The sequence below is a fragment of the Typha latifolia genome, chromosome 4 (assembly GCF_019914945.1).
Source record: "Typha latifolia isolate L0001 chromosome 4, TyphaL0001v2, whole genome shotgun sequence".
In the NCBI taxonomy this organism is placed as follows: domain Eukaryota; kingdom Viridiplantae; phylum Streptophyta; class Magnoliopsida; order Poales; family Typhaceae; genus Typha; species Typha latifolia.
In genome coordinates, this window is record NC_133089.1 from 15,699,029 (window position 1) to 15,724,950 (window position 25,922).

The 25,922-nt window shown below is 38.7% G+C and overlaps 5 protein-coding genes across 10 annotated transcripts; all 5 read left to right on the plus strand.

Moving 5' to 3' along the window:
- Positions 1 to 1,715: 1,715 nt before the first annotated feature.
- On the plus strand, positions 1,716 to 3,645 carry LOC140786591 (uncharacterized). The gene has a single exon (XM_073135133.1). It carries the CDS (start codon positions 2,416 to 2,418, stop codon positions 3,343 to 3,345), a length of 930 nt encoding a protein of 309 aa, XP_072991234.1. The 5' UTR covers positions 1,716 to 2,415; the 3' UTR covers positions 3,346 to 3,645.
- Positions 3,646 to 5,195: 1,550 nt separating this feature from the next.
- LOC140786592 (uncharacterized) lies at positions 5,196 to 8,524 on the plus strand. 3 transcript variants are annotated; one of them, XM_073135135.1, is made up of 10 exons: positions 5,196 to 5,347; positions 5,434 to 5,603; positions 5,698 to 5,762; positions 6,224 to 6,264; positions 6,367 to 6,455; positions 6,536 to 6,649; positions 7,159 to 7,236; positions 7,446 to 7,511; positions 7,840 to 7,920; positions 8,120 to 8,524. In XM_073135135.1, exons 1-10 carry the CDS (start codon positions 5,224 to 5,226, stop codon positions 8,228 to 8,230), a joined length of 939 nt encoding a protein of 312 aa, XP_072991236.1. In that variant the 5' UTR covers positions 5,196 to 5,223; the 3' UTR covers positions 8,231 to 8,524. The 3 variants fall into 3 exon arrangements, with proteins under 3 accessions (XP_072991236.1, XP_072991235.1, XP_072991237.1); XM_073135134.1 differs by having other exon boundaries at positions 6,224 to 6,455; XM_073135136.1 differs by lacking the exons at positions 6,367 to 6,455; positions 6,536 to 6,649 and having other exon boundaries at positions 7,184 to 7,236.
- Positions 8,525 to 11,760: 3,236 nt separating this feature from the next.
- LOC140785567 (ABC transporter B family member 19-like) lies at positions 11,761 to 17,714 on the plus strand. Its single transcript, XM_073133463.1, is given in 11 exon segments — positions 11,761 to 12,236; positions 12,347 to 12,401; positions 12,564 to 12,739; positions 12,822 to 13,022; positions 13,197 to 13,456; positions 13,777 to 14,093; positions 14,179 to 14,402; positions 14,885 to 14,930; positions 14,933 to 15,709; positions 15,792 to 16,033; positions 16,284 to 17,714. Coding segments are annotated over 11 exon segments (3,732 nt in total). The 5' UTR covers positions 11,761 to 12,011; the 3' UTR covers positions 17,493 to 17,714.
- A 1,387-nt stretch (positions 17,715 to 19,101) lies between these two features.
- Positions 19,102 to 22,018, plus strand: LOC140786302 (binding partner of ACD11 1). Of its 4 annotated transcripts, none has more exons than XM_073134617.1 (5): positions 19,102 to 19,250; positions 20,328 to 20,447; positions 20,693 to 20,768; positions 20,946 to 21,056; positions 21,461 to 22,018. In XM_073134617.1, exons 2-5 carry the CDS (start codon positions 20,332 to 20,334, stop codon positions 21,887 to 21,889), a joined length of 732 nt encoding a protein of 243 aa, XP_072990718.1. In that variant the 5' UTR covers positions 19,102 to 19,250; positions 20,328 to 20,331; the 3' UTR covers positions 21,890 to 22,018. The 4 variants fall into 4 exon arrangements, with proteins under 4 accessions (XP_072990718.1, XP_072990719.1, XP_072990720.1 ...); XM_073134618.1 differs by having other exon boundaries at positions 19,229 to 19,348; XM_073134619.1 differs by lacking the exon at positions 19,102 to 19,250 and adding an exon at positions 19,258 to 19,678.
- Positions 22,019 to 23,103: 1,085 nt separating this feature from the next.
- On the plus strand, positions 23,104 to 25,089 carry LOC140786303 (homeobox-leucine zipper protein ATHB-23-like). Its single transcript, XM_073134622.1, has 2 exons — positions 23,104 to 23,944; positions 24,360 to 25,089. Exons 1-2 carry the CDS (start codon positions 23,363 to 23,365, stop codon positions 24,687 to 24,689), a joined length of 912 nt encoding a protein of 303 aa, XP_072990723.1. The 5' UTR covers positions 23,104 to 23,362; the 3' UTR covers positions 24,690 to 25,089.
- The last annotated feature ends 833 nt before the right edge of the window (positions 25,090 to 25,922 follow it).

Consider the following 25,922-nt stretch of genomic DNA (forward strand, 5'->3'; position numbering starts at 1 on the left):
TTCTGTAAAGAAACAGTAGTAGTTAATTCTAATAATTAGACTTGCATCTCAAGCATCTTTGCTTCTTAAAGCAAATGTAGTACCAAGTTTTTGTTAGTTTTTTCAATCATGTGTGATCATGAGAACCTTCCATCTCCTATTCTTTGTTCTCATCTAATTGTATATGTGGGATAGAATAGATTAAGAGATTTTATGTCATGTCTTAATTGTACATGACCAGCCAAATCCCCTGTGGAAGAATCTTCTCATATTTGGTTTCCTCCATGTCTTAGCTAAACTGAGGTGGTGGTTGCCAATTTCTATACACTGTTCTATCCGTCCTTTGTTTTATCACTGCAATACCCCACTTACCCACGATTTCTGGTTCATGTCCCCCCCCCTCCTCAAGACCTTCAGCAAATTATTAGTTTTTTTTCTTCCACAAAAGTGAACACATGGGTGCACTATCAATATGTTTTACGCCTAAAAGTGAAGACATGGATTGTGATCATTATTCTTTTCTCTTTTTTCTTCTTTCATCCTAATCTTAAAAAGAAAAAACCCTAATAATCTCAGGATCAACCCTTTTATCAGTAAGAGATGGCATTTTTAACCTGAAAAAAAAAACTTAAATTGTTTGATAACAGACTAATAATATATATATATATATATATCATAATTTTTTTAAGTGTTTGATCATTATACATGACTTCTGAAGTCTTTTCCTTCCGTATAAACCAGTCAACGTATCAATCTCTATGGTTTGTTAGCTCCGAACCTACCACAACAAAGACATAAGATAGAAGAGCTTCCTTTATCATGGTTTGATTGATAAGATTAACTGGTTTTTAGGTGGATTTAAAGTGAGAAGTTGATTATTGTGCAGGCATGCAATATATATCAGAAGACATGCTCATATTCTTTCACATCATTCACCCCTCTTTAGGATGGCCCACAAAGGCAGTAAATTTTGGTCAGGATCACAAGAGAATGGGCAGATCAAAAGGACTGATTTGCCAGAAAGGGAGTACATCAAGTTCAAAATGAAAGTTTTTTTCTTCTTTCTTTCAAGGTATTAAAGGGCTTGATGTGTGCTGAAGTATGATAAAAAGCATCATTAAATTGACCCTATAAGGGAAGTTCTGAGTCCCCAAACTTGAGCCTACTAGCTTAACTCCAGCCATGGATTCCAACCATGGTTAGGAAACAAAGGCAAAGAGAAAGAATTGGGGGTAAAAAGAAAGGCAAAGAGATGATTAATACTGGAGTGGAGGAGGACCCACTTAATTATCTTTTCTTTGCAGTCTCTCATTTTTTTGACTTGGAAAAGGGACCCACATAGGCCACTACTGGCTTTATGATTGAATGATAAAGAGCACCGCACGTGGAGCCTGAGCCAAGTGCATGACTGCCCCTAAGCCACAGTATATAGAGAGATAGGAAAAGGAAATAAAGACATGGAGTAAAAAAAAAAGAAGGAAACCAGCTAAAAGAACAGAAAAAAAAAAACTTATAAATAAAAAAGAGTAGAGCATATAGTGTGGAATTTAGTTAGTTTTTCTAAGGACAATTAATTAGGGCAAAGTTTAGTAAAGCAAACAAAATTTTCCCCCTTAAACTAAAAGATTAGCCTGTGCTTTCTTTCCATGCATGCCACCAAATAATTTCCACTCATTGTTTTGTTTAACTTAATTAAAGTTTACCTTCTTCTCTTATCCTCCTCCTCCTCCAGAGTTGCTTTCTCTCTCTCTCTGAGAAGTGAGAAGTGAGGGAGGTGTTAGACTCGATCTATACCTTCTTCTATCTCTTCCAGAGGAATAAAATTGAATTGGGTGGCAAACAAAAGGTCTCCTTAAATAGTTGTGCCTATCTGTCTTCTCTATTCATCCACCAACTCCTTCATCCACCAAGCTCTACAGTCTCATCTCCCTCTCCTTCAATTCTATTTGGTTGCTCTAATTAAAGCTCCATAGAAGCAGTTCTTTCCTCTCTCTCTCTCTCTCTCTCTCTCTCTCTCTCTCTGATAAAATAGTCTGTCATCTCCTTTGGATCTTCATCCAAACCATCATAAACTTTTGCAACTTTTGGCCCTCCAAGAAGCTCCATCAAATAGCTTAATCCCTCAAATCTCAGGACTAAATCTAGTTAGGTGTCCTACCAACTCCATAAAATAGTGTGTGATCTATGCCTGTCTCTCTCTCTCTCTCCCCCCCTCTACACATTAGCTATCATCAGCAATATCTGAACCTTCAAAATTTTACTACAAATTTCACCAAATAAGTTAGAATTTGGATGCCCTACAAGCCCCCACTAGATCTCCTTCCTCTCTCTCCTGCATATTAGACATCATCATATATCTCAACCTCCTCCACAAATAAAACCCTAGACTTGTGACCTACACACCACCGTTAGCAGCAACTCTTTGATCAGGCCACCATGCTTCCGGGAGACTCCGGCGGGCCCCGGCGGCCTAACTTCCCCCTCCAGCTACTAAACAAAAAGGAGGAGGAGATATCCTCTTCAAGCGTAGTAGATGCTGATCCAACCATCACTGACAACAATGACAACAACAGCAACAATCCTCGCAAGGCGCCCGTCAAACGGGCGTCTACCAAAGACCGCCATACCAAAGTGGACGGGCGCGGCCGGCGCATCCGGATGCCGGCCCTCTGCGCCGCCCGCGTCTTCCAGCTCACCCGCGAGCTCGGCCACAAGTCGGACGGCGAGACAATCGAGTGGCTCCTCCAGCAGGCCGAGCCGTCCGTCATCGCCGCCACCGGGACTGGCACCATCCCGGCCAACTTCACCTCCCTCAACATCTCCCTCCGCAGCTCCGGCTCCACCATCTCCGCCCCGTCCCATCACAATTACTTCCCTACCCCTCCGCCCGTAAGGCTAATCCGAAGCAACTGGGATCGCCTCGAGGGCCCGACGTCGTCGCCCTCCTCTTCCCAACCCATGATGTTAAACTTCCATTCGGGTAGCGTCGGGCTCGACGTGTCGTCCGGCGTAGTAGATGTCGCAAATGCCAGGAAGCGGCGGTGGGAGCAAGAATTGCAACAACAACAACAGCAGCAGCAGCAACAGCAGCAGCAGCAAATGGCGGGATACGGTTGGATGGTGACAAACCCTAACAGTCACGTCAGCGGCGGCGGTGGTGGCGGCGGAGAGTCTATCTGGACCTTCCCTAACATGACAAGCGGGCTACACTTCATGAACCTTCCAACCCCCATGGCGCTGCTGCCAGGTCAGCAGCTAGGGCTCAACGCTAATTTCAGATCTGCGCCGGCTACCTCCGAGACCGTGCAGGCCGGGTCGCAGCGAGGTGGGGTTCGGCATGACACGATGAACACCAGTGAGTCGTAGAGAGCTCATGCATGCGTTTATGTTATCGTCTATATATGACTCTCTCTTCTTGGAATTATATATCTATCTATATATATACATATTTGGATCATGTTGTTGTTTGTGGAAGAGTAAAAATGCTTGCAAACCCGCGCTGGAGAATTCGGGATTTGTTTGTGAGTGAGTGAGTGAGTGAGTGAAGGGAAGAGAATTTTTTTAGGGTTTTGCTAGGGTTCTTTTGTTTTTCTTTCTTTCTTCTTCTTCTTCTTCTTCTTCTTCTTTTTGGGTCTTTAGACCACAATAGTGAGTTTTGATTCAGCACACTGTTATCACACAATTCTCATGCATAGTTTTCATTCTTTATTTTTCGTAATTATAAGGTGTTCTTGGAGTTTAGATTCTTAATCGACAAAATGTAGAAAATGAGATAATTGAATAATATATTAGAGAGAGACATAACCAAGAGAGGCAGACGGGAGGCCAGAACATGAAGAAGAGAATGAGAACCAAAAGACCTTCCAATTCAGCTCTCAAGATTTTTCTTTTTCTTTTGGCACTACCATCTGTATTTTAGTTTTAGAAGAAACTATATTTACCCACTTATAATTAGGCTAAATTCTAAATTGCCTCTCTAAATTTTTATTGTGTCACTTTGATCCTTGTAGCTCTGATCATCATAGGGTTAAAAAAAACATTTTGGCAAAGAAAAATTACTTTTATAATTAGTCAATGTAAAACAAAAAGAACATTACGATCATTTTAAATAAAATTAATGTCAGACAGCTGCATATAAGTTAGAACTATATATAAGTGAATTAAGTGACATAAAACAAACGTAAACTATATTTTTCTCTTAAATTTATAACATACCGAGGCAAAATTGCTGCTACTTAAATGCAAAGACATATTTCCCTTTAGGAATGGCCATCTATAGCACTACTCTCCCTTATATTAAAAGAATCACATAAAGAAACATTTCCTTTATATATCTCTTGCCTGCTTAATGTGCTCACACCTACTAATTGAGGAAACAGCCCTCATACTAACTAAAGAAAGCCATTATTGATGTTGGCAATGAGTTCAGAGCCCCAGGGTTGTCTTCTTTACTTGGATGTGCAGCTGTGGGCTCACTGTGAAAGGATGGTGTGAACAAAGAACATGGAGAAAGAGAAAAAGGAAAACAAAAAAAACAAAAAACAAATGAGTCCAATACAATGCAAGAGCTGTCGGTTGCTCTGTTCCAGATTAGAGCTGTCACAACTTGAGTTGATTGGTCGCATTCACTAACCCTACCACTTCTAATCTTATCCATTTTTGAAGTCCTCTGTAATCTGTTGCAAATAATTAAGCCAAGCAAAATTAAGTTCAAATTTCTGATCATGTGGCAAGAGAAGAAGTATCCGATATCCCAAATGTCAATGGTTACTGTGGAGTTCTCTTCTTTATTTCTTTATCGATCCACCTGCTTTCAATTAATCCCTGCAGCTTTTACAGTGAACAAGATATCCTTTTCTATTGCATGCTTATAAGTCTTTTCCTCCCTTTATTATTATTATTATTATTTTTCCAGAAAGTGTTTTGTTTCAGCTTTCTTCACCTGCTGCTACTTTTTACTCCTCGATATTGCAATTTTATTTTTGATTGATGGGTTGGTGATGAATTGATACAATTTCAATTATATTTTGATAAGAGTTAAAAAGTAGTTGCATGGGAATGGGATTGGAGAAAAAATTAGGGCCGTCTAGACCCGATCCATTTGTTCCCTACCCGGCCCACACCAAGAAACGGACCCGACCCGACAAGTTAGAAGAGAGTTTATTCGGGTCGGATCTTGGACCCGTTTCGATCCAGTTGAGCTCTACAAAGATCCGTACCGGAGCCCTCACGGCCTAACCGCCGATGGCGAGGCTTCGAGCGCCCGCTCTCGTCTGGATCTCCTCCGCGATTCTCTTCTACCTCGTCTTCAAATCCGCCATGGACACCTCCAATTCCACCTCGAATCTCCTCCAGTCCCCCAATTCCGGTAAAATTTTCCTCCCAGATCGCTCCTCTTGCTACTACTTTGTGCTGTCTTTTAGCTCAATTCTAGGGTTTCTGATGAGATTGCAGTGGAACCCTCGTTGGCGGTGTCGGATCGACGGTCGAGATTGTACGATGAGATGTCTCGGGATCTGAACGAGCGCGGTGCGGTGTTCCTCAATGGCGGGGAGACCTCGCAATCGCTTGCGCTTTCGGATATCTTTGAGTTGAGAGATGGCGTTGTTACGCCGATTCTTAAGGTGGAGTTGTTTGGTTTAAGTCGGATTCTGTGTTGAATTCTTTGTTGCATGTGATGGATTTTTGTGTTCCGTTCTTCTTTACGGGAATAATTAGGCTGCGAATCCTCCGGTTCGAGCCAATGTGCTTCACCTGAGTAGCGAATTTGCCAGGCCAATCTCGTAAGTGCTTCATTTCCTCATCTAAAACAATGCATCATTTCCTGTAAGTAAGTTTTAGCTCGCATGCAGCGCGCCAATTTTGTTGAATAGTTCAAAATGCTCCAGAATGAAACATTATTAGTGAACTGCGAAGATGATACGTATTTACGTTAACTGGAAACTAGGACGGATTAGCTATATGCATTATGCGAGTAATTAATGTGACCAAAACTTCCAATTTTTTTATTTTTATTTTATAGAGTTGTATATTGAAATTAGAAAATTTAGTATCCCTTAATTATTTGTTTGTGTTGACAATTTAGCATATCTGATTTCCTAGCAGATGCCTGTTTAGTAAATAGAATATTGTTCTAATCTAAATATCTTCTAATCTTATAAATTTTATTGCCTTTAAGATATTAAGTGTCGATTCATTTTTTAACTATTTTTTTTCCTTTTGTTGTATGATGTCTGGGCAACAGGGAGGCTGTTGGGAAGATCTTTCTTCCCTATTTTGATGGAGGTAATGTCTGGGGACATTTTTTTCATCCCTTTTGTTTCTTTTGTTGTATTGTCTTGAAACTTTACATTAGGATGGCTACTGAAATTTTTTGTTGTAAACCAGTCATCTGGTTCCAAAATACAAGCCTGTACCACTTCAGCATGTTTCATGCGTCCCATCATCTAACACCTGTTAGGGCTACTGACAATGAGGTAGATGGAATATTCTCTCTTATGTTTCTCACAGAAAATTGGAGACAAGCATAGCAATTCATTGCATCTTGTTTCTTGAGATTGAAGCTGAGGTCAATGCTGTTAGAGGAGTTTCTGAGGCTTTTTGCCCCCTAAAGATTGTCTTGGATCGAGTGGTGTTGACCTCAACTGGTGTGCTTCTCGGCTGTTGGCAGGTTCAACCGACAATATTTCTTCTTTTTTTACATGGCCTTGTAGGAAACTGGATAAGACAATACAAATTAACTTTTTAAAAGTAGCACATTGCTTTATAGGTGAAAGGAGCTTGGCATGTAATTTTGATTAAAATTCCTTTCCGGTACTTTTGCAATGTTATGACAAGGAGGTCTCATCTAGAAAACCCTTGTGGGGAAACCATGTCACAGAGTCATGCATGATTGTAGTAGTAGTTCCATTCCAGTATTTGAGGCTCCGTCCTTTGCATGGTCTAAAAAGAAAGATGTACACATACTTACCCTTATTTCTAAAGAGATTGTTTCTAAGGTTATAGTAGTAATAGCCTGAATAACCATTTCAGAATCAAAGAGAAGCATCTGTATGCTGATATCTATTCTAGTATCAACCAAGATTTCTTTTTTCCTTTTTATATTTTTCGTTTTTGCCATTTTGTGTCATTTTCTGTCTTCCAATTTTTCTTTGTTATTCTATGCTTTTCTTTTGTTAGGTTATCTCTGGTACTGATCCTGCAGATATCCGTGCAACACTGAGAAAAGCCCTTCCTAATGCACCTGAGAAGCAACTGGTAAGGAGAAAAAAAAATCCTTTTGGCTGTAGTGCTTTACTTTTTAATATCCATATTATGAGCTGCCATGGTAAACAAGTTTATATGTATTTTTGCCATATGTTCTCAAGATAGTCAACTTAACATCTTGAGGATGTCTCCTGTGACCTGTAATGTTTCTGTCTTTCTTGTGAGCTTGATTCTTCTAATACTATCTTTTGTCGCTGCAGTATGACCCTGTTTTGCTTCACACTTCCTTTGCAAGGCTTCTGGGACACCCTAAGCTCTCACTGGAGGTAACACCTGAATAAATCCCAATGCTGTAGCTTTAACTGCTATAGAAGTGCTTGATTTGAAAACTCTGATAAATGGCATTACAGGTAAAACATCTCGTAAAATTAGTTACCTAAAGAGATATTTTAGAAAATGTATATACTTGAATAAACATTCATAATGGGCTGTGGAAGTAGGCAAAACCAGCTCAATACCAGAGCACTACACCTAAATGGGCTGCTTCAGCTTTATCATCATTTGCAAATGTAAAAGATTTGGAACAATTTCTTCTGTATACAAATTCCTTAGTTTGATCTACTATCCAGTAAATGATCTGTATATTTCTTGCAGGAGAGTAAACTGCCTTTTGATCAACTCCATTTCTTTCATGAGCTGGTTGCACGAGTTAATGACAAGATTCATGGTTTTGAGGTAGTTTCTTTTCTACAAACTTCAATGCGTACTGGATCGGAGAAGTTATTATATTTCATGACTACATTGGGCCATCAGTAAATAAAATTGGCAATCTTGAATTTTTAACACCCGACCTAAGTACAGCCGCCCCTTTGCATGCTGCGTCTGCCATACTCTTCAAGACATTGTGCTAAACTAATCTGCTCGATAATTCCAGGCAACTATATCAGAGCTCTGGTTTGTAGAAGAATATGATGTTTTGGCACTTGCACTTAATGGACGGATGAAAGCGAGGAGATTCCATATGGGCTGCAGTGGAGGAGATTAAAACCTTTTATAGCTATATTACTATTTAGCTGTGGAATTTTGTTTGCCGATACGAGTAGAACAATACAATTGGAGACTCCCTGTGGAGAAACCATTAATCACGAGAAATCCACCTTAGAGGTGGACTATATTTAGATTGGAGTTTCATTTTAGGAGTAGAGATAAGAAACATTAGTCAATTTTATTATTGTAATACATGAATGTCGTCATGTGAAATTATGTATCTCATGTGTAAATTCTTACATTGGGTTATATGCTGTCCTTTCAAATAGAAAGCGAAGGATAAAGACATAAAGGTCGGACATTGTTTATGCATTCGAAAAGCTGCTTGTTGCTATCCACAAAATTGTTATCCCAAACTTCATGCCTGACGTTATATCTATAATCTAAATCATACGATTTGGTTGAGTGCAAATCCGTCTACACTTTAGATTAGAATCAGATCTCAATTGGAATATAATTTGCGACCCACATTTGGTCCATCAACACCCAAACACCCGATTTGGATAGAGAGAATATTTTCTCTCGTTTGAAATATTCTCTAGTTTGGATCGAATCTTCAATAAAAAGGAGAAAAAAATAGAGAGAAAGGAAGAACAAAATAAAATATTAACTCTTATGTTTTTAATATTCTAAATATGCTCCTATTCTATTATACTATTTACTTAAATGATTTTATATTCCATTAACAAATTTAAAGGATAATTGTTAATTATTAGATATTATAACTTATGCAGTATATAATAGCTTGTGGATAATCTAGCTCGTATATATTATTTTTAATTTTTTTTATCATAACTTTATTTACTTAAAATAGTAATCTTATGAATCTTATAGCTTGTGCTGATTTATTTTAATAATTAAATATTAGATAAAGAATATAATGATAAATATATTATTTTCTCTTCTTTTCTCCCCCCCTTAAACCAAATAGAGTAAACTTATTTTTCCGAGTATAAAAGACAGGCCCTTTTTAAGTTTTGAACCAGGTCAAACTCGAATGAAATATTAAACCAACTTGAAAAGTAAATCTATCTCCTTTTAACATGTAAAATTTATGAGTATATTACTATACTGTATACATCATACATAGAAAGAAGATCAGAATTTATAGAAATCGTCAACTAAAACGAACCATAAGCTTTCATGGGCCTAAGGCTTTCGGGCTGGACCTCGCAAATCGTATTTCTCTCCCTCTCTCGTTTCCTTTTTCTAGTATCACAGAGAAAAGCTTTTGCCTCCCTAATTGATAGAAATTTATTGGAATCGTGCTTGAATGAATGATTAGCAAGCAATGGAAACTCAACAAGAAAGAAGAACGAGAACAGAGGTGATAGTTATAAAAGAAGGAAGTGGAAATGTCCAGTACTGGTTACGTACCAAGAATCCACGAAATGGAGAGGAGTTGTGACTCCATAAACTGCCATTAGTGATTAGCGTCACAGTTCTGTGACTGCTTATAGTTAATCATCATTTCTAATGTTGTGCAACAAGCAAACCACTAGACAAAGATTTACTAGGCTATGTACCAAAATGTAACGTAAAAGTTGGACCATTAGAACCTTAGAAACTGGTATTGTCCTCTCCGTCTAATTATCTTCCTTCGTTTCAGATCACAAATCGTCACACTTAGCATATGCTTCTCTTCCCCTCCTTTTTGGCTCAAAATATTTTGGACCCACCCAAGAGAAGTAAATGGAACATAGAGAATATCTGGGGCAGGTCAAGATAGAACAAGTTTACCATTTTGGACAACAAACTAGTTGGTAGACCATGAAGCAAAACATTTGAACCTTGTTTGTTGCCTTCCTACCTTAGTGTTAGGATGGCAGGGAAAGAGTATACTATCATGGGCTAGCACTAAAGGGCTTCAAAGAGAACATATATTTAAATGGCCTAGCTTCTTAATTAAGGGGTAATGGGCATTAGAAATGGTGTGCATTGTATGCATATCAGGAGACATGCCATGCTCCCGGAAATGACTTGTTTAGGGTCCTAATTTTGGTGGCACTACATGTGCAGAAAGTGGATGACAAGAAGGCAAGCCATCAAGAAAGAAGAGAAGATACCTGGGGCTTAAACTTTTCATCATGAAACTTAAGAGAAACTACTCTAAAGATTACTAAAGCTAACACAAAACTCATTTACATAATTCAGCTTCCATAAATTGGAATCAAAGACAGGGTTTAAATTGTCAGGAAACTCTTTAGATCCTTCTGTATGCAAGTACCACAGACATAAGGAAACTTGTTCCCCACCAAGCCTAATCATTCACCTAATTACCTAATAAACACAAATAAAGAGGCACTCTTTAGCTTTGCCTCGAATATCTTGTATATTTATCTATATAAAGAGTGGTGATCAGAAGTTTTAGGTAGAGGACTTAGGTTTGAACTTTCATATATATATATATATATATATATATATATATATATATATATATATTCATGAAAAGGAATATTTAAGCAATGAAAAGTTGAGTGGATCCATAAGATATTTTTGCAAATGCATATACTCACATGAGCTCAACTATATAATATATCTTACAAGCATAAATAAAGCTCCTAATGTCCAAGCTAGGTCTTATTGGATGGCTTGAAAACTATAGAAATGCGGCTGGTTAGAGGTCATAGGCATCAGAGAAGATGGTAGCAAAGTTTTGTGGTCAATAGACATATTTGTTGAGAAGGAAAAGTGATCAAATGTTATCTATGATTATCTTGTAACACCCAGTTAATTAATAACTATACAAATCTATATTCATCACTCATCTTATTCCCCACCAAAGGATTTCTAAACATGCAAAGTTATCAAAATTGTTATATCACATCAATCTATATTGCTAAGTAGGTAAACGTTTCATGCATCCGGAAAGGCCTACTTAAAAGCTATTGATGCATTAGATTTATAGATATCAGGGAGTAAATTCTTGCCTAACTATTGAACTGGATATAACAGTAATCTTCTGCTAAAGCTTTTGAGTGGTGGGAGTAATAATTATGTTTAAATTTCACATCAGCCCCCACTCAAAGTTGTTTTTTTTTTTCATATCAGAGTAAGAACAACTTTTGACTACCATAAAGTACGTACTCATTGGCTCATCGCCATATAGATAGAATTCAAATGAATACTCTACCATATCATCTTGCTATCCTGGTCCTAACTATCTATCATGACAAGCTTCTTTTTGTATATGCATGTATGCTTAATGCGTCACATTTTTGCTGGATAAGATTGAATTTTAAGTCTTTTATTAATGAAAATATTTCAGCTTAAAACTACTTATAATACTAGAATAGTAAGTAATTTTTGAGACCTCACAGTCATCTGGCACCTATTCCGATAATTAATTCCGGATCGTAGCTATTCAGGTAAAATATTTGAAAAAAATAATATTTTCGTGTCGATTTCTGAGACTCAACTATTTTACTAAAATATTTTACGTATAACCTCACCGCGAGTGATGGCATCCATCGAGAATCCTATATATCTCGCTTCCCGTCTCCTACTTATAAACTCGTACGTCGTAACGCGAACGATCACAACTTTTCTCTCATCAGAATTTTTTTTTTTTTAAAGAAAAGCTTCGATCTGACCTCTAATGGCGGACACCCTTCTTTCTTCGTGCTCAATTCCAAGCTCCTGAATCCTATATATAGCAGTCATTTGCTTGAGATCGAGTGGCAAAAGGAGAAGAGAAGAATCTCTAGTGGTGGAAACCCCTGCTTTCCGTTGCTTTCGATTCCAGGGGGGGGGGGCGGCGGAGAGAGAGAGAGAGCGCAATGGCTGAGGCTGGAAAGGGCGAGGAGGAGGAGAAGAGCTTGAGATTCCGCGAGCTCTTCTCCTTCGCCGATCGACGGGATTGGGGGCTAATGGCGGCGGGTAGCATCGGCGCCGTCATCCACGGCTTCTCCATGCCCGTCTTCTTCCTCTTCTTGGGCCATCTCTTGAACGGATTCGGGAAGAACCAGGCCGATCTCCGCAAGATGACCGATGAGGTCTCCAAGGTAAACTCACCTCCTCGGCCTCTCCCACGATGACCTCTACTAATCTAACTTTTCCCGCCTATTTTTCTAATGCTTTATCCTTTTCTTTTCCTTTTCTTTTGATTTTCCAGTACGCTCTTTATTTCGTCTATCTCGGGCTCGTTGTTTGCTTATCCTCCTATGCAGGTGAGCATTGAAAGGAGTTGTTTTACATATTACCACCTATAGTTTTTCATTAGTATAAAAACCCTCCTCCTATTTGTAATTTGCTCCATCGTTTGGATATATTTGCAAAAGTCATATCTGCTTATGCTCTCGTTACCTTCCGGTCAACTCACCTCTTTGTAGAGATCGCGTGCTGGATGTACACCGGCGAGCGGCAGGTGATCGCACTCCGGAAGCGGTATCTCGAAGCCGTCCTAAAACAGGACGTAGGGTTCTTCGATACGGACGCGCGCACCGGAGACATCGTCTTCAGCGTCTCCACCGACACTCTCCTCGTCCAAGACGCCATTAGCGAGAAGGTACTCTCACCCACTCCACGCCATTCTCAAACCATCCCTTCCCAAACGAATCCCTGAACCATGCCGCGGTGATTCTAACCAGGTCGGTAACTTCATCCACTACCAAGCCACGTTCTTGGCCGGGTTGGTGGTCGGATTCATCTCCGCATGGAGATTGGCGCTTTTGAGCGTCGCGGTCATACCCGGGATTGCGTTCGCAGGGGGGCTTTATGCGTATACCCTTACCGGTCTCACCTCCAAGAGCCGCAAATCCTACGCCAATGCCGGGATTGTCGCAGAACAGGTAAAAGAAGGATTTTTTAAGTTATATTAGGCAAGACATAAATGATTCTTTTTACAAATTATAGCTTCCTCTTCCCTCGCTACAATTGATGATATCTAAGAGTACTATAATGTTACTTGTTAATGTTATTGTGTAACTTTCATTATATTTTGATGAATTAACACCCGTGCCCAGGCAATTGCACAAGTCCGAACTGTATATTCATTTGTGGGAGAAGGCAAAGCTCTGAACTCTTACTCTGAAGCAATTCAGAAGACATTGAAGCTTGGATACAAGGCTGGAGTGGCTAAAGGACTTGGGATTGGGTGTTCTTATGGAATAGCATGCATTTCATGGGCCCTGGTGTTCTGGTATGCAGGGGTTTTAATCAGGAATGGCCAGACAGATGGTGGAAGGGTTTTCACGGCAATATTTTCTGCCATTATTGGTGGCATGTCAGTTCCTAAACTTTGAATGTCTTTGAATTTCTTACTTGCTCATATCATATCATGATTTTCTTGTGATTGTTTGGTTCAAAAATCATACAGAATAATAGAACATTGCGCTTTTTTAGCATTCCCACATAGCACAAGTCTAATGTTCTTCAAGTTGACCTTATTTCAGCATAGAGAATTTGACATGATCCATAATGGTCTGTTCTCTATAGCTATCACCACTAGCTATTAAACTATGGATACCCAGTAGCTTGTTGTGCACTATTGACATTCAATTTAAGAATGTTTTTGTTGATATTTCTATTTACATTACAATGCAGGGGCTTAGGCCAGTCGTTTTCAAATCTTGGAACCTTCAGCAAAGGGAAGATTGCTGGTTACAAGCTGATGGAGATAATTCATCAAAACCCTTCTATAGTACATGACACAACAGATCGAAAGAGCTTGGCAGAAGTGTATGGAAACATAGAATTCAGGGATGTCACCTTCAGCTATCCATCACGGCCTGATATCATAATCTTTAGGAATTTCTCCTTCTTCTTTCCTTCTGGGAAAACTGCTGCAGTTGTTGGAGCCAGTGGATCTGGAAAGACCACCATTATTGCTTTGATAGAAAGGTTTTATGATCCTAATCAGGGTAAGTGACAAACATTTTCTCGGAGGCATTTATATGGTTGCAATTTTTATATGTTGATTTGTTATACTTATTTTTGCTTTTTCAGGGGAAGTTTTGCTGGATAATGTTGACATAAGGATATTGCCATTGAGATGGCTGAGAGAACAAATTGGTCTTGTAAATCAAGAGCCAACTCTTTTTGCAACTACTATACTTGAGAACATAATGTACGGAAAGCCTGATGCGACAATTGCTGAGGTTGAAGCAGCTGCATCTGCTTCCAATGCTCATAGCTTCATATCAATTCTTCCAAATGGGTACAATACCCCGGTGAGTTTAATCCTATTATCAAAGTTTGACGTCAAATAAATGATAGGTCTTAGGATATACACCTACGTAACTCTGGAGATATTAATGCATGAAATGTCATCGGTGTTTCTTTAAAGTTTCTGAAATTATGAAATTGATGCTACAGAAACAACTAGAGATCAAGGGCCATGTTCTTGTACTTCGTAGTTTTCAGAAGTATCACTCCTTCAGAGTATTTTGCCTCTAATTCTAAACTTACTTATGACCTTATTCTTGAAATCGTTCAAAATAAGGCAGTTTTGCCTATGTAGTAGAACTAAACAGGTACTCCATAAAGAAATATAATCAAATATATTGATCTACTTTGCAGTGTTGCAAATTCAGAATTATATTGACAGGTTCTGCAAGATAGAAGTTGAACTTCTTATATCTATTTTATTGCCTTGGAAGAAAAAGTACTTCAATCGTTTTCTTTCTTAAGAGCAAAATTCTAATTAATCCAGGTAGGAGAACGAGGAGTTCAACTATCTGGTGGCCAGAAACAGCGAATTCAATTGCTCGTGCAGTGCTAAAAAACCCCAAAATACTTCTTCTTGATGAAGCCACCAGTTCTCTGGATGCAGGTTCTGAAAACATTGTTCAAGAAGCCCTAGACCGCTTAATGGTAGGGAGGACCACTGTAGTTGTTGCACACCGGCTCTCCACCATAAGAAACATCGACATGATTGCCGTCATCCAGCAAGGGCAAGTTGTTGAGACTGGAACTCATGAAGGACTTCTTGCCAAAGGAAGCTCTGGTGCATATGCCTCTCTAATTCGCTTTCAGGAGATGGCAACAAACAGGGACTTTGGTAGTATGTCCTCTCGTAGATCCCGACCTTCATCTTTGAGGCATTCTCTTTCCACTAAATCTCTAAGCCTTAGGTCTGGAAGTTTAAGAAACTCGACTTATCAGTACAGCACTGGAGAAGATGGTCATATAGAGATGATTTGTAGTGCAGATAATGATAAAAAAGATCCAGCACCGCATAGTTACTTTCTTAAGCTTCTGAAGTTAAATGCCCCAGAGTGGCCCTATACCATTTTGGGTGCCATTGGATCTGTCCTTTCCGGGTTCATCACTCCGACATTTGCATTTGTAATGGGCAATATGATCGATGTATTTTATTACACGGATCCCAAAGAAATGGAGAGGAAAACAAGGGAATATGTTTTCATATATATTGCTACAGGGTTTTATGCAGTTGTTGCTTATCTGGTGCAGCATTATTTCTTCAGCATCACAGGGGAAAATCTCATCACCAGGGTCAGGAGGATGATGCTTGCTGGTATGGATAATTGCTGCATATTTCCTTCCTTCGAGAAACTTATCATCATAAGAATTACCAAACTATATGATGTTTTCTGCAGCAATCTTAAGAAATGAAGTTGGTTGGTTTGATGACGAGGAGAACAATTCCTGTCTTCTTGCTGCTCGTTTATCTACAGATGCAGCTGATGTGAAGTCTGCAATATCTGAGAGGTTATCTGTTATTCTGCAGAACATGACCTCCCTTCTTACGTCTTTCTTAGTTGGGTTCATTGTTGAATGGCGGGTTGCCCTCCTTATTCTTGCCGCCTTCCCCCTTATTGTCCTTGCAAACTTTGCTCAGGTTATTCACCTTGCTTTGAGTTTTATTTACTGTGACCCTCAACACTAAGTTTTAACTTTAAGCACAACGCAGGGAAAAAGGAATATATACAGAAACACACACATGAACACGCATGCTTAGTGCTCTCTACTCATTTGGGCTTCATTTGATATGAATGGTTTCACCTTTTCAGTTAAAGCACTCTTCTTAAATTGGTTGTGCAACCAAAATTCTTCTGTGAACTGACAGTTGTTTCTGTTAATACTATCAGCAATTATTTATGAAGGGTTTTGCTGGGGACACAGCAAAGGCCCATGCCAAAACCAGCATGATTGCAGGGGAGAGTGTCAGTAACATCCGCACTGTGGCAGCCTTTAATGCACAAGATAAGATCCTTTCGCTCTTCAGCCATGAACTGCGTGTCCCTCAGCAACGCAGTCTCGGCCGGAGTCAAACATCTGGTCTTCTTTTTGGTCTTTCCCAGCTCTCCCTCTACAGCTCCGAAGCCCTCATCCTCTGGTATGGAGCCCATCTCGTTCACTCTCATGCATCCACCTTCTCTAAGGTCATCAAAGTCTTTGTTATCCTCGTGGTTACTGCCAACTCTGTTGCTGAGACTGTTAGCCTGGCACCTGAGATCATCCGTGGCGGGGAGTCCATCCGTTCCGTCTTCTCCATTCTAAACAGGGAAACACACATTGACCCTGATGACCCAGGGGCAGAGCAACATGACAGCATTCAGGGTGAGATTAAGCTACGGCATGTAGATTTTGCATACCCATCTCGGCCTGACGTCTCCATCTTCAAGGACTTTAACTTAAGAATTCGTGCTGGCCACAGCCAAGCTCTTATAGGAGCTAGTGGTTCTGGGAAAAGCACCATCATTGCCCTCATCGAGCGGTTCTATGATCCTACCACAGGGAAGGTCATGATCGATGGCAAGGACATCCGAGGCCTCAACTTGAAGTCCTTACGTCTGAAGATGGGTCTTGTGCAGCAACAGCCTGTTCTCTTTGCATCTAGCATTTTAGAGAACATTGCCTACGGTAAAGAAGGAGCAACAGATGACCAAGTAATTGAGGCAGCAAAGGTTGCAAATGCACACGGATTTGTAAGTGAACTACCCGAGGGGTACAAGACAGCAGTTGGTGAGAGAGGGATTCAATTATCTGGTGGACAGAAGCAGCGGATCGCCATTGCTAGAGCAGTGCTTAAGGATCCAACGGTGCTGCTGCTAGATGAGGCAACAAGTGCTCTGGATTCCGAATCAGAGTGCCTGCTTCAGGAGGCTCTGGAGCGTCTTATGAAGGGGCGGACGACGGTCCTCGTGGCTCACCGCCTATCCACAATCCGAGGAGTAGATTCGATCAGTGTTCTCCAGGATGGCTGCATTGTTGAACAAGGCAGCCATGCAGAGCTGGTGTCTAGAGCAAACGGGGCGTATTCGCGGTTGTTGCACCTGCAGAACCATCATGTTTGATAAAAACGATCTCCCTCTTGCCTATTCTTGCGATGATTTAACCCGGCCTTTTTCCTTTCTACTTACAGGACGGTGTAAGCGTATACGATTCCCTTCTTGGGGATGAAAGAATGTCCTGGATTTGTGTTTGTTGTGATGATATTTCTCTGAAACAAAGGTCAAACAAAACACTGGTTCTAGAAGTTGATATGTATATATATACATACGACTCAACAACACTAATGAGGTTGCTTCTGTGGCTTTCATTACTCGGCCAAATCAAGCCATTCCAGTTCATATGCCCTCAGTCAATGCTGACCGTGGGATTGATGTCCAATGGTTTTGATCGAATCTCGAAACCTGACATAGCCGTCGCTGTGGTGGTTGCAGTGTAACACTCTAATTTTATTCCACCGTGAATAAGTGGTGCTAAAATAGCCTCTTATCCGACCTCAGCTATCAGCACTATCCCGCATAACGACGAGCGAATGTGCTCGATATCTTGTCTTTATTCGAACTTGGTAAGATGTCCGTTCCTAACGTGAGATGCTTATACAAATTGACAGTCATACCCTTGATTACTTTTAACGGACGTCCTACTCCTACATTGATGTATAGTAGTAGTAACTAAGGAATATTAAAATAATGCAACAATTATATCGGGATGGGAGATTGACATATTCCGGAGATCCAAAGTGGAAATAAGATATTCTCGAAAATTAAAGATGATTATTCCTCAGTCGATCATTTTGATCAAAATCTAGAGTGCCAAAAACTATTTCTACTGCTATCGGGAATAGGCTAGAATAAGCCGTACATCGTAAATTTGTCTGACCTACTTGGTTAGAATATTATTCTGCCAAACTAATACGAACTTACCTACAAGAGAAATTTTAATATAGTAATACTTCGACTTTGGCGTTTGGTCGAAGAACGAGAGAATCTTTATTTTTATTTTCTAAATTGGCGTGTAAATGATCTTCCATCCAATTACATTCTATTCCGAAGCTCTAAATCTATAGAATTTAATTAATCTTTTTAAACTTGCTGTTTGGAACTACTAATTGATGAAATTATAATGGTATTAAATAAATATTTTTGGATGAGTTTTAATATCCGTCGTGAAATTGAGTGATTGGATAATTAATCTATAGATTTTTTTTTTGTTGATAGAGAGCTCATACTTTAATTTTGATCCTAAAACTTAGGTCTTAAGTGAAATGTTTTGTTGCTGTCAAAGTTGGGATCCGAAAGGGTGAAGGTCATTATGCCTATTCGAGTTTGTTTTATTTTTAATTTTTTGTTTTAGTTTGTATTTAAATTTGTTGTTTACTTATTAATTATCACTTTGCTGATTGGTCGTTAACGGTGATACCCTATAAATATGTGTATAACTGGATTTACATACCTTTTTAACCGAGGATGACTATCAAATTATTGAGCTTGTTCATAGATAAGCTGCTCGTCGCCCTAATTTTCCTCTCTTCATTTTTTCATTGTATAATTTATATGTTACATTGGTTTTAATAAAGGCTATTCGCCTATGTTTTTCCTTCTATAAAAAAAGGGGAAACAAAAAGAAACTTCGAAGTTCCAACCTATTTCTCCTACTACAGTCTGTAAGGGCTTAATAGTACTTTCACGTTTAAAGCGTGCTATTTGGGTTGGGGGGTGAAAACGGAGGACGGTACAGTTACTCCTTGGGTATGAAATCGGGATTCTTCTTCAACTTTCCTCTCTTCGAATCTTTGCAGCTACTAAAGAAAAAAGGCAGCAAGCGTAAGCTACTCGCATCTCTTTTCTCCATTTAGTTTTCTTTCCAATCTTTGGGATTTTTCAAGCGTCTAATGCCTGTTGCTCAGAAGAGAAAAAAAAAAGTATTCTTTTTTATGGTTTATTGCCCAATCTTTACTTACAATTCAGGTTCCTTTTTCCCTTTCTTTTTCTCTTGATCTGGTAGGAATGATGAAATTTGGAGAAATTAGTCCAAAATCGAAGTTGTGGTGAAAGTTGACATTTTTATTGGATTGGACGTGTTGTTCTTGAAATTCTATTTGTCTGTTGATGACTGTCGGCTAGATAGCTTCATTCTCTCATTTAAAGTGCCTAAGTAGAAGCGCGACTGCGCGAGATTACAGACTGTCTAGTGTGGGCTGGTACATGTGATGCAAAAATCCACCCTTTTAACTTTCGATTCACTAATTGTGGTAATCCTTGTCCCGTATTGTAGTAAAACATTTTAAAGTAGCTTTGAATGCAAAATAATCAATTTTTGCAGGTCATCGTAGGAATAAAATCCATTTATATTGAAAATTAGGATTTGATTGCATTCTGCTCTTTCAATTTATTTGTATATTCATATAGAAAGTAATTTATTGCAATATGATTCTTATCCTTTATGTGTATATGCTTATTATTGTTATAATAGTGCCATATAGTATCTTGTGTTTACTTATGCAAACTTCATTGTCGAAATTTTCTGAAGATATACTGCCTGGACTACTCTTGTCAATATAGTAAAATTTGAGCAAAATATCAGAGCTCTAAGAACTTCTTTTAAGATGCATTTTAATTCGCAATCAGTGAGCGCCACAAAGTTACTTCACATTATGTAATTCTTCATAGGTTGTTCCATCTACTTACATATTCCCTTAAGAGAATTTTAATTTCAGGTCACTTGTTTTCATTTTCTTAGCGGATTGCTTAGAGGAAATTTTTGATCCAGGAATATTGCCCTTATGTATTTTTATTTATCCTCTAATTCATCATTGATGTATAGTATTATTCATCCGATTCCAACTATAGAAAATATTAGATAACAGTATAACACATGTCACCTCTTGGTGAAAATTCTAGGATCATGAGCCTAGGCGGTTACACAGTGGAAGTCACTAACCTCTCTGGTAGAGCAACTGAAAAAGAGCTCTACGAATTCTTTTCTTTCTCTGGGGCTATTGAGCATATTGAACTCCTCAGGTGCGCATGTCTCGTTATACACTTTCTTTTATTTGTGAACTCTGCATCAGTATAGGTTTCTGATTATAAGTGGCTACAAATTTAATGGATCTTCAAAAGTTTCATACTTATTCCTGAGAATTGACAGATTGTAGTACTCGGTACTCTTCCACTGTGCATTAAGTCTGACCGTACTATTCATCTTTTCCACTCTTTTAATCTTGATTTTTTGTGACTGTATATGCTCTTTCTCAATCGTTGGACAGATCTGGAGATTATGCATCTACTGCTTACGTAACATTTAAAGAACCCCATGCCTTGGAAACTGCAGTTTTGTTAACTGTAAGTTCTTATACAATCAAATTGAAGCTAGTTTTGTAAGTCATTGTCAATATTTTCCCCACTCTTGAAGGAGTGTGTTGTAATAGATGATTTCCCATGAGTGCTTCCATGGCTGGTCATATTTTGTTAAGGACAGCAGTTAATTAGATGGAAGCTCATCCAATATGTTTCTTCCAGGGAGCTACTATTGTTGATCAACCAGTCTGCATTACTCGGTGGGGACAATATGATGAAGCTTGCAATTTCTGGGACAAGCCTTGGAATCTTGAAGATGATACAGAGTTTACGGTATGCATTGTTGTATCATTCATCTTGTTACTATTGTTCAAGTACCTCAGGACATTAGATTAGCCCAAAATTGAGTACATTCTTTGCTACAATAGTTATTTGAATTTTTATCCATCTTTTGGTAATAAGTGAAGGACTACTTTTGATTTATTTTCCTCATGTTATATGGATAATTATTAGACTCCTTAATCATAGAGAAAAGAACTGACTCATCGCTTCTACGTTGATGCATCAACTCCATATTTCATTTATTTCATGGCAGTTAGTCATTGCTTTTATCATGCTCATTTTATTAGTTTGTGAACTTATCATATTTCTGAAACTGCAATCTTGAACAAGTTTGTAAGCTTGATCATTAAATAGAAAATTATTTTTTAAGCATGACAAACTGCAATCTTGAACAGACTGTACATCAATGCGAGTTCAAGACAACTCCTTCGGAAGCTCTGACAATAGCACAAGATGTAGTCACAACCATGCTTGCAAAGGGATTCACACTAAGCAAAGATGCCATGATCAAGGCAAGAGCTTTTGACGAATCTTATCAGGTCTCTGCCTCTGCTGCTGCAAAGGTTTCTGAACTGAGCAAGAGAATTGGACTAACGGATAAGATCAATGCGGGTGTTGGTGCGGTCAGATCAGTGGATGAAAGGTACCATGTACTGGAGACAACCAAGACTGTTGTGTCAGCCACAGGTAGAACAGCAGCTAGTGTTGCGAACTCCGTGGTCAGCAGCAGCTACTTCTCTGCAGGAGCTATGTTGATCTCTGATGCTCTGAACAGGGCTGCAAAAGTTGCAGCCGAGTTGGCCACCCATGGTAACAAAAAATAAAACGGTAATATGCTTGTATTGTAAAACTCTGTCTTTTTATTTCCTGCAGATAATGTGATAGAGCTGTACTATTTGCAGTTATGTAATAGTTATTGTACTTGAGCTAATATGAAATGAGGTGTTCTTAAATCTCACTGTAAACGTGCCATTTTTTAACTGTTATTGGTTGCTGAGTCACTGAAGTATTAGGAAGGGCGAGAGTCATGATTTTTAGTTAACAAATCTTCAGTGTTGTCTTTAATTTAGACTTACTTACATCTTGACCCATGTAGGATCCCTTTTCTTATTTCTATCAATGTTATGTTGTGTTGTGTAATTAGTAGTTTTAATCTTACTAAGTTTACAATTATTGTCACTGGTACCCTTTCTCCTGGAACATATGATCGATGAACTTACACTTGATTCAAGTACTATGGCAAGGATGGGCTCCCTATTTCCTTTAAACTGTTCACTCTGATAATAAAGTACAAAGTTGATGTCATACTTTTGCTGGTGGAATTCAGATGAAATGACCAAGTTGGCTAATCAATGATACCTTTCAACAGTTAAAGTTGTATTGGACTTCAATTATCTACTACTGTTGGAAGTGTTGACTCGCATGCAATAACACCATTTACTAAATATACGAGGAAATGGCATGAGAGTATTGACTAGAATGCAATTACACAAGTTACTGAACAAGATCTTGTGAATGATTGAAGTAGTCTGTCAATATGACCCCATGTTTTACTTGCGGTTGTAGTCATTCTCCGAACAAGCTAAAACGTATGCATGTGTTCATTTCTTATCTCTTGCATTATAACTCTGGTGGGCCTATCTACCAAAGGAACCCTTGTGCTATAACATACATATGCTTAAGGATAGATTTATATTTGGACTTGGTTCAATATCAAATTTCAATGACTCTTATTGGATAATTGGATATGAATCATGAGATTAGGTCCCAAATAAGATTTAATCTGAATCTAAAGTCTGAATTACCTGAATTCAGATTCCATTTCACTGCAAATCCAAGTCTGATTGGATGCCAATATGATTGTTGGAAGAATAATGATGCCTTAAAAGTGTTTCTTATACATCTTGTAATAAATACTGCATTGTCCATCTAAGATTCTTCCACCCTGACTTGTCTTCCTTTTGGTACTCTTTTGTTACTATCTCTTGTACCGTTCCTACTTTAATAACAACAAACACTCTCTTCTCTCTTCCCGCAGCATCAAATATAATTACAAGAATTACTGGTATTAGCCATCACCAATCAAGAGGACACTGGGATAGTGGGATGAACCAAATTGGGCAAAGGGTGCAGGTTTCCATCTCATCATGGTGATACCTACACATGATTAACCTCATGAAGAGAGCCCTTGGATTCTTGAAGCTGGCATTTGATTCTTGTTCTGAGTACACGCATGCACTTGCTTCTCTCATTATGTTGCATGTTTTTCTCCACTGTACCCTAGCTTGCCATCATATATGCCCCTGTCCTCTGCTCCCAGTTACTCTCAATGCTCTCCATCTCTATCACCCATGTTTCATAACCAAATGACCTTTAATGGTTTGCCCCCCTCCTCCTTCTTCCCTGCCAACTATGTGCTACAAGGCACACATGAAGACATCAACCACCAAACCAACCACTCTTTTGCTCCAATCCTTCCAACTAATGCTGAGACCTTCACAAGTGTGGAAACAATTCTTGGCAAGAGACCAATGTGCTTCACGGGGTTCGACGCGTGCGAGGAGATGCATATGGAGGACGAGTTCTCCGATGACTGCTCGATGGCGGGGGAGAAGAAGAAGAGGCTAAACTTGGAGCAGGTGAGGATGCTGGAGAAGAACTTTGAGATGGGGAATAAGCTTGAGCCAGAGAGGAAGATGCAGCTGGCTAGAGCACTTGGGTTGCAGCCTAGGCAGATTGCTATTTGGTTTCAGAATAGGAGGGCTAGGTGGAAGACGAAGCAGCTGGAGAAGGATTATGATGCTCTCAAGAGACAGTTCGAGGTTCTCAAGGCAGAGCATGAGGCACTCCAAGCCCAGAACAAGAAGCTTCAAGCTGAGGTACTGGCTCAAGGCTTTTGAAAATTTCCAATCTTTCAAACAACTGATGGCATGGTTTTTTTTTTACTTTATTATTATTTTTTTATTTTTTTTATTTTTTTAAAGAAAGAAATTAACTGATGCATAATTATTTTTTTTTATCAGCAAAGTAGATATGGACGAAAACAGCTAATTTAGATTAAAATGAATTATCAATCTCATTGTCTTTTTAAATGTTTTAATTTAGATTATTTGAGAGAAATATCACATCTTGTATTACAGATAGATGGCATGGGTCATACTCACTCACTAATAGGATCTTTTTATTCACTATCTCTGTTTTCTTAAATCGCAACTAATTAATCGCTGTCTACATCTTGTCCTTATTTTATTTTTTTTCTGGTTCATCATGCATCCCCTTTAACTCATGTTTCAGATTATAGCCTTGAAAGGCAGAGAGGTATCTGAAGCCATCAACCTCAACAAAGAAACCGATGGCTCTTGCAGCAACAGGAGTGAGAGTAGCTTTGACATCAACTTGGACATCTCAAGAACACCAACCATTGATAGCCCCTCAAATCCAAACCAAAGCAGAACATCCATGCCATGCTATAGGCCATCAAATGTCTCCCAGATATTGCAAAACTCTTCCAAATCAGTAGCTCAATGCTCCAAACTGGAGAATGGCATCCAAGATGAGAATCTATGCAACATGCTTTGTAGCATGGATGATCCATCTGCCTTCTGGACATGGTCAGAACACTAATTTCCATTTATACATGCTCTACACCAGTCTTCGTGTTCTCAAAGAATTCAAAGAAAGGTAATGTAGTTGAGATGTGATAAGCTGGGCAATTCCTTTATATGTTGGTGTGCGAAGAGATAGCGATCAGTTCAATTTGAACCATTGGAAATAGATGTAGGTGCTAAGAAAATAAAAGGTGCTGCATATATTAGTAGTACCTCTTTTAAGTGTGTGCCTCTCTCCTTGTACTAGTTGAGATATAGTTGAGAATTGATGTAGATGGAGACTAGTGTTTTATGTAGCTCCATCTTGATGTCTTGGGGTTTCTACATAACCATGAAGCAAAAATTATTTGGTCTGTTTGTTCATGTATAGATCTGCCATTTGTTCTAATAAAAAGAGTTGTAGTACTGATTTGCTATTCTTGAAGGTTACAGGAAATTATGTCTGGTTAGAAGAAATCTTGCAGGCGAGCTGTGTATCTGAGATTCTGAATGTCATGACTAAAATTTTACTTTCTTGGAGTTCTTCAAGGGCTACAAATTTGATTCCTTTTCTTAAATTATGGCAACTGATTTACTTCTTTCACAGGACCTATAATCTTCATATCTTAACATATACTAAGAGAGGTCCTCTGTTTTCTAATGGAAGCCATTTAAGAGCAGCCATGTGATGCACAGTTTAGGCTACTCCAAAGTACTTTGAATTTTTACTCGTGGGTATTTTACATGCTCTAGATCATGACTAACAAACAGCATAAATTATTTTTCCTCTGTTTGACAGATCACGTATCTGAAAGCTAACTAGGCTAAACAAATAAATAAGCCTTCTCAATAGATAGGTTGGACATCGGGGTGTAATCCATCATAATTTCATATAGATATAAATATATATATATATATATATATATATATATATATATATATATATATATATATATATATATATAGGACTCATTATAAGTGCAACCCCATGCATCTATGTTTTGCTATGTGTCCTCCTAAAGTACTAAATTAAACAATCATCCACAATTGTGTCACATCTTCATCGGAAGACATTAAGGATGTACCTGTGACATACATATAATTCCAGGTAGTGCCATACATATATATATATATATGGTATATTGATGATTAACTAACTAAAAATAAAAAGACAAGCTTATATAGAAAGTGCAACTACTTCAATTGTGACGTGGCGTTGTGTACAATGCCCTATATTTAATAATTAAAAATAGATTAAATTGGAAGAATT